Source organism: Elephantulus edwardii, unplaced genomic scaffold (assembly GCF_000299155.1).
Source record: "Elephantulus edwardii isolate Elephantulus edwardi_28Jun2011 unplaced genomic scaffold, EleEdw1.0 scaffold00006, whole genome shotgun sequence".
In the NCBI taxonomy this organism is placed as follows: domain Eukaryota; kingdom Metazoa; phylum Chordata; class Mammalia; order Macroscelidea; family Macroscelididae; genus Elephantulus; species Elephantulus edwardii.
The window spans coordinates 31385407-31396053 of record NW_006399756.1 but is presented as its reverse complement, the minus strand read 5'-3'; the positions used below and the strand labels follow the sequence as shown (position 1 = coordinate 31396053).

The 10647-nt window shown below is 38.3% G+C and overlaps 1 protein-coding gene across 1 annotated transcript in view; it reads left to right on the top strand.

Annotated features, from left to right (window-relative positions):
* CUTC (cutC copper transporter) overlaps window positions 1–10647 on the top strand; it is a 33750-nt gene that overhangs the window by 13993 nt on the left and 9110 nt on the right. The window contains exons 3-6 of the mRNA XM_006880037.1: window positions 440–499; window positions 3265–3474; window positions 4065–4100; window positions 6237–6370. Coding sequence (XP_006880099.1) covers window positions 440–499; window positions 3265–3474; window positions 4065–4100; window positions 6237–6370 — 440 coding nt within the window. The remainder of the gene's footprint in view (window positions 1–439; window positions 500–3264; window positions 3475–4064; window positions 4101–6236; window positions 6371–10647) is intronic.

Here is a 10647-nt window from a genome sequence, read left to right as displayed (position 1 = left end):
GGACACTATCACCAAGAGGTGGGGACGGGGCTTGTGCGCTGCTGGGGGTTTATGCAGCAGCACCCTGTGTGCTAAGGGTCACACAGGTGTGGGCTGCAGGGGGGTCCCACAGTGTCCGGCAGTCTTCGCTCCTCTGGAGTTCCGCGGCAGGTGACTGGCTGCTGCTCTTCCCGGGTCTCTTCCGGGTCTCTCTCGCAGCATTCCACGGTCTGGCGGCGGCCGCATGCGTTCCCCCCCGGCAGGCGGTAAATTTATTCTTTTAAATTTGTCTTTTCATAACAATGTGGGTTGCAGACAATATTTGCATTAGTTTTGTAATTTAATTTCTCTCAAGTGATTTCTAAGACTCTTTGTTCTATATTTAGCAGGAAAAATGTAAATTCTCTTATTTAAGAAGAGCCTATTTGAGAAAAATGACTTGAGCAATATTTTATTACAGGTGCTGGTCGAATTGAATTATGTTCTAGTTTATTGGATGGAGGAACCACACCCAGCATGGGTAAGTTGTGCATTTTACACAGCATTATTATAAAAATTTGTAGAGCCTAAAATACTTCATAATCAGTTCCATTATAGTCCTTTATTGGTGGCTGTCATGCTCACTGTGTGATGGATATTATATCAATTAGACCTATTTAAGGTTGTGTTGTTGTGTACTCTTGAGTGAGAACTGACTCATAGCTGAGTTTTCAGAGGCAGTAAATTACATGGAAGGAGAATGCTCCTTTTTCTCCCATGGAGCAACTGACAGATTTGAATTATTTGCCTTCAGCTTGGCAACGCAGCTCCTTAATCACTAGGCTACCAGAGCACCGACTTTACTCATAGAAGTCTCAAAAGATGGAGGAAGAAATACACTGAGTCACTGTATCAAAAAGAATTGGTCAACATTGAGCCATGTCAGACAGTAGCATATGACAGAGAAACTATGGTACTACAGAAGTCAAAGCTATGCTGCGGGTATTGGTAAAAAGTAGGGCTCTAGGTATTAATAGAATATCAGTTGAAATGTTTGAGCAAACAGATTTGTCCCTGGACATGTTCACTCATCTGTGCCAAAAAATTTGGAAGATTGCTACCTGCAACCCACCGGGATGATACCCACTACTCATTTGTCAATTTGCTCTGCTGTGGTGGCATGTGCATTGCTGTGATGGCCAAAAGTACAATACCACATTTCAGATACCAGCAGAGTTACTCAAGGGACAGGCTTCAGTGGAATATCCAGACTAAGAGATACAAAGAAGAGGACAGGCCATCTACTTCTAAAATATCAGACCCTTGAAAACAAAATCTGAAAACCATAGAAATACTTACGGCCATTAAAAGAAAAATATGATCTGACAGAATCCTAATATCATCCAACAATGTTAATATGATGCACAAGTGAAATCTTGCTGTAAATTATTTAAAAATGCCTGGAACAGCACATTGAGAGGAAGCTGTTAGAAATTAAAAACTGGATTCAAACAAGAGGCCATGTAATGAAGGACCTCATTATATCATAGCTGATGTCATATGACTCTTGGCAGAAAGCAAAGAATACCAGAAAAACATTTGCTTATGTTTTATTGCCTCTGCAAAAGTATTTAATGGTGAGGATTATAATAAATTAAGAATACCATTGAGTAAAATGAGAATTCAAGAACACTTAATTATTTTCGTGCAGAACTTGTACAAACCCCAAGAAGCAGTCATTCTAACAGATCAAGGGGATATTGTATCACTTAAAATCAGGGAAAAATGTGTTAAGAGTTGGATCCTTTCACTATACTTAATCAATGTGTATGCTGAACAGATCATTTAAGAAGCTGGACTTCATGAAGAATGTAGCATCAGGATTGGAGAAAGACTCACTAACAATCTGTCTTTTGCATATGACACAGTCTTGCTAACTGAGAAGGACTTGAAGCACTCACTTAAAGAAGCCCCAAGACTATAGCCTTCAGTGTGGATTATGCCTCAATGTAAAGGAAAAAAGCATTTTACAACTGGACCAAGAAGCAACATTATAACAAATGGAGAAAACATTGAAGTTGTCAATGATTTCATTTAACTTTGACCCACAGTCAAAACCATACAAGCAGCCACCAAGAAATCAACTAGTGGAGCTGTGGTGGCCTAGTGGCTAGAAGCTGCACTGCAATCCCAGAGGCACACAATTCGAATCCACCAGATGCTCTGCTGGAGGAGGAGGGGCAGTCTCCTCCTGTACCAGTCAGATCTGATACACATACACAAAAATAAATAAAAATAAAGAAATAAATCAACTGGTGCATCATATTAGACAAATATGCTGCCAAGAACTAACCTCTTTAAAGTGCTAAAGAGCAAGGATGTCATGTCACTAGAATGTGTTGACTCCAGCAATTCCTTTATGTGCATGTGGTCATTGGTTAATGAATAAGTAAGAATAAGTAAGTAAGAAGGCACTGGTGGTTCTGCAGGACAAAGATGAAGAATCTCTTTTGTGATTCTGAAAACCTGCTGGAGTCTCAGCTATGAGCTGTGTCAGACTTGACAACAATAAGTGAGTGAACGAAGAATTTATGGCTTTGAATTGTGGTGTTGTCAAAGAATGTTGCCTGCCAAAAAAATGAATTAATCTGTCATAGAAGAAGTGCAATCACTGTGCTCCTTAGAGGCAAGGATGGTGAAACTTCATCTCACATACTTTGGGCATATTTCTGGGGGGGATACTATCCTTGGAAAAGAACACTATGCTTGGAAACGTTGAAGAAGACAAAGACCCTCAATGAGATTGAGTAACGCAGTGCCTGTAGCAATGGACGCACAAAAGAGGTTGTTGAGAGTGGTGTGAGATCGCTCAGGGTTTTTTCTGTTGTACACAGGGTCACTGTGAATTGGTGTCAGTTTGATAGCACCTAATGACAACACTCAATGCAGTAGGCTGATACAGTGTCTGCAGTAATGGGTTCAAGTGTGTCGGGGATGATAAGGATGGCATATGATGGATAGGGTTCAGAGCTGTTCTTCATAGGTTTGCTATGAGTCATAACTCTATGGCACTTAATAACAACAACAATAACAATTTTGCTGTTAGTTGTCCTCTACCATATGCATATTTTTCTTCTTAGTAGTGATCTCCTTTCTTTCAAATCCCTGTTTCTTACAGTTTCCTCACTTATTTGTTTTTGAAGTGATGTACAAGTGCAAATGTAAAAGACTGATACATTTTTAGTGACTTCCTTGAGCTTTTCACTCATATTTGAATTTTAATTTGTCTGTTCTCTGTTCTTGTAGGTGTCCTTCAAGTAGTCAAACAATGTGTCCAGATTCCAGTTTTTGTGATGATTCGGCCACGAGGAGGAGATTTTTTATATTCAGACCATGAAATTGAGGTGATGAAGACTGACATTCGTCTTGCCAAACTGTATGGTGCTGATGGTTTGGTATTTGGGGCATTGACTGAAGATGGACATATTGACAAAGAGCTGTGCACATCTCTTGTGGGTAAGAATTTGTGTCTGGGACCAAAGAACCTTTAATCTTAACTGCATCTATATACCCAGTATGGAAAAGCATGATCACAAAATTGATTTTTTGGTCACAGCTGTAGGCACTTATTCTAGCCTACGCATTTTAAACAGTAGCGATGTAGATATTTGGAGTGCAGGCCGTATGTGGCCCAGCCTTACAGACTTGCCTTAGTTTCTGTTACTTTTACTGTAGGGATAAATGTGTAAGTTTATCGTGATTCTTTTAACCTGTACACTAAAAACTGTAAGAGTTATTACAGTTGGTGAGTGTGAGGGGATGTGAAGAGCAGAAGCAATCCACCTGTACTGTGAGGCCATGAGTTGGTTCTGACTTGGTGGCACACAGCAAAAGCAAGAAGAAAGAGTAGGTAATCAAGTTTTTATATGGAAATCAGAAATTAGTGGGGAAAAAAGGACCTTTGAATTTATAAGACTACCATTTTACTATTACTTTCTTGGGAGGAGAAACTATATATAAAAAAAGTCCTGCCTCGCATGAAGAATTCTGTCTAATAGCCAGTGATACCTCTTCATTCATGTTATTCTTTGACTTTCTTTTAATAGCTATTTGCCGCCCACTGCCAGTCACCTTCCACCGAGGTGAGTCATTCCATTTCAGAAGTGCAATGGAACAATGTTATGTTTTCTTATTTCTCAAAATACTGTAACCTTTTATGGAACACAGTTCTCTAGATTAATAGTGTTACTGGTTGATTTCTTTATACTGATCAAGGGAGTAAAATATTTAGATCTGGGAAATTTCTGGACATTTTGAAGCCTTAGTTACAAAAAAAATTTATTAAAAATAGATATTGTAGAGAAGGAAATATAATAGAGAATAAGCATGCCAGCAAGTGCATGTACCTGTAAAAGCTTTCCAAGCAAGTCTCCTGAAATTCATCTTAATTGAATTACTTTTGTTTGTATGCAACCCTAAAAGGCCTAAATCCTTGTGGCCAGGGGAATGGAATGTGCTGACTGGCTTTAAGGGAGACACAGTCATTCCTAGAGCCAAGAGAAAGATCAGCTTTGTCAAATGATAATACACTTCCTGAAAGTGCTTGAAATACATGAAAGAGAATTGGATACTGCTAGGGAAGGGGGGAAAAGAAATGAGTGTTAAGATCACAATTAACAGATATCTACTCAACTGTAATACTCAGATTTCCTTTTCAGTATTGTTAGTTACTCTGCATCAGAATGATTTATTAAAAATAGCTGCAAGTTTCACATAAAAAATACTTCCTATCTGCAAATAAGATACTTAAACTTCCTATTTACTTTGGCCAACCATTGGTAAAAAGGAGAAACAAAGGGGAGCTCTGGTGGCCTAGTGGTAAGGAGCTGCAACTACAATCCCAGAGGTGCACGATTCGAATCCACCAGATGCTCTGCCGGGGAAGGAGGGACAATCTCCTCCTGTACCAGTCAGATCTGATTTGACGGTACACTCACACAAAAATAAGAAAATTAAAAAAAAAAAAAAGGAGAAACAAGAGTCAATTTTGCCCTTACAGGTCATTGCCATTGTACATGAAAAGAAGGTGGGCTAGTTAATCTTTCTGAGGTTATAACTGAGAGTGTTTTGAATGTTTTTCTGTATTTTGGAATAAACATTCAAAGATAAGGATAACAGTAATCACTAATATTTATACCCATTTATAGATATTAGAGATTAAAATCATTTTTGTTGTTCCTGTTTCTTTATCTAATGAATGGTATTACTAGAACACAGTTTTCTTTGATTTACTATTTAAACTAGCAATAACTAAAATATTACTTTAAAGTCAGTACTTGGAGATGCCATTCCTGGTCCCATACCCACCCCCTACCCACCCCCAAATGTTTTGAAACATGAAAGTAATTTGTGTTAGTAAAATTCACCTAAAAATTATATCGTTTAAAATTTGGCATCTGAAATAATTTAAAAATGTAAGCTAGTCATAGGTTGTACAGGATGATAGAAGGAGAGTTGATGATGCATTTGAGCTGTGGTGCTGGAGAAGAGTATTGAATAGATCATGGACTGCTAGAAACAAACAGGTTTGTCCTGGAGAGGGTGAAGCCAAGCTGCTCCTTGGAGGCAAGGATTCTGAACCTCCGTCTGACCTGCTTTGGACATGTTGCAAGGCGGGATCAATCGTTGGAGAGGGACGTCATGCTAGGGAGAGTGGAGGGACTTTGCAGGAGACTCTCAATGAGATGGATTGATTCCATCACTGGGGTAATGGGGATAGGCATGTCAGAGACAATTAAGAGCAAAGTTTCCCCAATTTTCATCATTTACATTCGACATGTACAGTTTTACCATACATAAATAGTACTGTGCTGGTTGGTATATCTACTTTCTTTAAATAAAATCTTAAGTAAATTTATTTTTCAAGAGAAACATACAAATACTGAAGATTATTTTTTTCCAGTCTACATTTAAGTGATTTTTTTTCTGTTGAAATGTATACCATCTAAAGGAGTCATGTCAAATGGTATACAGGCTATGGTATATTGGCTCTTGGTAGAAAAGAGCCTGAATTTATGATATATGCTAATTTTTGCTGTGTAAATATTCTGTCCTGACTGATTTTAAGCTACCAGATTTTTGCAATGTAGCTTGCAGAATTTCTGAACACTTAACAAGTCAATATAAACCAGATCTAATGCATCACTATATATAAGTTACATTTTGGAAAACACTGCACTGCAATGTATCTGTTTAGGAGTCAATTATATTTCTTTCAGCCTTTGACATGGTTCGTGATCCAGTGGCAGGTCTGGAGACCCTCTTAACCCTGGGATTTGAACGAGTATTGACCAGTGGATGTGACAGTTCAGCACTAGAAGGATTACCCCTAATAAAGAGGCTTATCGATCAGGTACAGTTTCTTTTCTTTCTAACACTCTGTTGTGATTACTCTTGACATTCTGTTGGCCAGCTAGGTTGTGAATATAGTCACTGGTTTCATGATTACTCAATGGGAAAAAGCAAGCTGGCAGTAATTAGTTCTGTAATGCTCATTTTTTCCACATGAGTGCCCCAAATTATAGATAATGCCTGAAAAGTCAAATCTAACTCAGATACACAGCACATTTTACCTTTTCTTGGCTATCTGGTAGTATACTATTGTTTTAAGTCACATCTTCTCACTGTTAGCCTATGTACACTCAGGTTCCCATAAAAAATTACAATACAAATAATATTTGGAGATAAACTGTAAAACTCAAATAATACCCATCTTTTATATTTTCTTTTATCTCTTTATGTCAACAAAATAGAAGGAAATGTCTTTTTCTGGTGTCCCCTAATAAATTAGTATCATCTGAGAATAGCTAAAGGTTAGCTTATTGTGTCTGTTTCTTTAACGCCTGTACAGAGGCAGTACTCTGTAGTTACCAGTAATTTAGAAACTTAATTCTAAAATCACATCTACAGTACGGACTTTTGAGAGCAGAGGGTTCAAAACTAGAGACTCAGGTTTGAGACTTCCTGTATGATACTGAATACATTACCAACATTTAAGGCTATTTCCTCATGTATGAATTTATGAAAATTTTAATGGCTTCTTTGGTTGATCTAAGAGATTTAAAAATAAGATCTGTAAAAGACAGAGAGCACCAGTGTTTGGCATGTTGTTATTGTGTACTGTCAAGTCAGACCAGACCTATAGCTCACCCTCCAGGGGGTTTTCAAAGGCAATAAATTGCACAGAAGGAGATTGCCCATATTTCTTCTCCAGAATTTAAACTGTGCATAGTTTAAAATCAAGAAAGGTATGTGTTAAGGACTATATTCTTTCTCCATATCTGTTCAGTCTATATGCTGAGCAAATCATTCAAAAGTTGGACTCTCTGAAGAAGAATGTGGTATCAGGTTTGGAAGAAGACTTAGCAACAATCTACATTATCCAGATAACACAACATTGCTTGCTGAAAGTGAAGAGGACTTGAAACACTTGCTGCTGAAGATCAAAGACTACAGCCTTCAGAATGGATTACATTTCCACATTGAAAAGAAAAAAATCCCCATGACCGGATCAGTAGATAACATGATAGATGGAGAAGAGATTGAAATTGTCAATGATTTCCTCTTGTATCTATAATCACCTCCCTCGGGAGCAGTCAAAAAATCAAAAGATATTTTGTTTTAAGAAAGTCTGCTATCAGAAATCTTTCCAAAGTACTGAGGATCAATGATGCCACTTGAAAGATCAAGGTGTGCCTGACTCAGGCCATGATCTTTTTAATCACTTGCTATGCATATGAGAACTGGATAATGAATAAGGATGAGAGAAGAATTGATGCCTTTGAGATGTGATGTTGGAAGAGAATATGGAATATTCCATGGACTGTCAAAAGAACAGATATGTCATGGAGAAGGTACAGCCAGAGTGCTCTTTAGAGACAAGGATGGCAACGCTTCATCTCACATACTTTGGATATGCTGTTGGGAGGAGCTCTTCCTTGGAAAGGTGGAGATCAGTGAAGAGAGGAGACCCTCAACAAGACTGATTGACACAGGGACTGTGGCAGTGGGCTCAAGTATGTCAGTAATGATGAGGGTGGCACAAGATAGGACAAGGTTTAGATCTGTTTGTTGTTGTTGATTGCCTTCAAGTCAAGCACAACTCATAGAGACTCTATGAACAAAAGGCCTGAAGCCCCTCTACAACTAGCAACATTTATCAAAGTTCATAGAGTTTCTGGAGGCATGTTGTTAAGGAAGTGGATGCCATTCCTTCCAGTTAGATCTGTTTCTAGGGTTGTTATGAGTTGTACTCCATTTAATGGCACTTAACAACCTGGAAGTAATTTTATTTCCACTTCTCCAAAGCCATAAAAATTAATTTTCTTAAATTTTTCTTATGGATCTGATGTGGGTTTGCTTATTTGGGATCTCCTAATTTTCTGTATAGACTTTTTAATTATTACTAGGTCATTTGTACTATGATGATGACCAAAGTGTATGTGTGAAGAAAGGCCAAAAGTTGAACATGAAGAGAATGATATCCAGAAAAGATTTCAAAAGATTCAAGACCTGAAAATCTTGTTAAATAGTTCGTATTTTATTCTTGTTTGAGTGAGGAAAACCTGAAGGATTTTAAACTAGAAAAGTTAATAAATCAGACTTCAATTTAAAAAAATTCCTTACTAGAGTAGAGGGGAAAGTCAATAGAACTGCCATTTCATAATACATTTCAGAATGTGGGTATGTGTATGTACGTGTGAGGGATTTATAGGTTAATTACCGGTTGTTAGGAAGAGATGAGTTAGATACTCTCATACATGAACACACTCCTTTTTTTAATTGATTTTCATATAGTCACTTCTATATATTGTATTTCATTTATGTACATTGTGTTTTATAGAATTATTTACTATTGATCAATGCCTTTTATCACCATCTCATTAAGTCTCATTGCATCTTGCCTATTCCTTTACACCCCTCTGTCTTGTCCATTATCCCTGCTGCCCTAGAGATTTTTCCCTTCCATCTTCTATTTTCTTCTCTCCTTCATCCTCCCCCTTTGAATAGCTGAACATAATCTGTTCCTATTTGCTAATTGTAGTAGTCACATTGTCCTTTTGTCACTTCCTCCCAGGTTGATCCTCCTGTGTCCTGATCCTTTACAGTCTTCATTGTCTGTATGTACATTCTATTTCTACTTTCTCCATTAACTTTACTCCTAGAAGTAATTATCTCTCAGTATGATATACTGGAATCTGCAAAAGATTTCTTTAAAGATGCCACTTTGATTTTGTATTTTTTTTTATACTGGTTTATTTACAAAGTGCAAATACATAAGTTTTTCACAACAGATCTTTCCAGTTTACTTCATCGCCACCACTCATCAAACTGTATGATCCTATGATTAGCTGCCCCCCTAGGCTATCCTCACCCCTCTGCTTCCACCCTCCACCACTTGGGTCTTCATACTCATTCTACAGGTGTGTTTTGTTTTTTTTTTTATGTAGTATTTGTCTTTATAGAACTGAGTTCACTCAGGATAATGCTCTCCAGTCCCTCCTAAGTTAGGTAGTAATTTATAAAATCATTCCTTCTGCGTGCTGCATAGTATTCCATTGTGTGAATGTACCATAATTTCTCAATTAATTTGATTGCGGTTGGACATCTGGGCTCTTTTCATGTTCTTGTGATAGTGATAATGCTGCTATGAACACTGGTGTACAAGTCTCTATTTGTGCCTCAAATGTATTAAAGTATAAAGGTATTGATAACATCAAAGAACAGGATATAAAATACAAATAAAAGAATAGGAATCCCAGAACATTTGATTGTGTTAATGCTAAAACTGTACTTGGACCAAGAGGCAATCGTCAGAACAGAGCAGGGAGACACTGGATGGTTCAAAATCAAGAAGGTGGTCCGTCAGGGATATATTCTGTCTCCATACCTTTTCAATTTGTATGCAGATCATCTGAGACACTGGGCTGTACGAGGAGGAATGTGGTATCAGGATTGGTGGAAGAGTCCTCAACAACCTGCATTATGCGGATGACACAACCTTGCTTGCTGAAACTGAGGAGAACCTGAAGCGCTTGCTGCAGAAGGTCAAGGACTGCAGTCTTCAATATGGATTGAAGCTCAACATCAAGAAAACAAAGATTCTCACCACTGGGCCAATTGGCAGCATTAGTATGGATGGTGAAGAGACTGAGATAGTTAACAGTTTTAGTTTACTTGGATCCACAGTCAACACTCTTGGTAACAGCAGCCAGGAAATCAGGAGATGAATTGCTTTGGGAAAGTCAGCTGTGAGGGACCTCTCAAGAGTACTGAAGAGCAACTACGTCAGGCTAGAGACTAAGGTGCGCCTGATCTGGGCTATAGTCTTCGCAATTCTGTGCTATGCATCAGAGAGTTGGACAGTGAATAGGGATGATAGAAGGAGAATTGATGCCTTTGAGCTGTGGTGCTGGAGAAGAGTGTTGAATATACCATGAACTGCTAGGAGAACAAACAGGTTTGTCCTGGAGAAGGTGACGCCAGAATGCTCCTTGGAGTCAAGGTTCCGGAATGCTCCTTGGAGTCAAGGTTTCTGAAGCTTCACCTGACATACTTTGGGCATGTTGCAAGGAGGAACTGGTCCTTGGAGAGGGACATCATGTTTGGCAGAGTGGAGGGGCGTCAAAG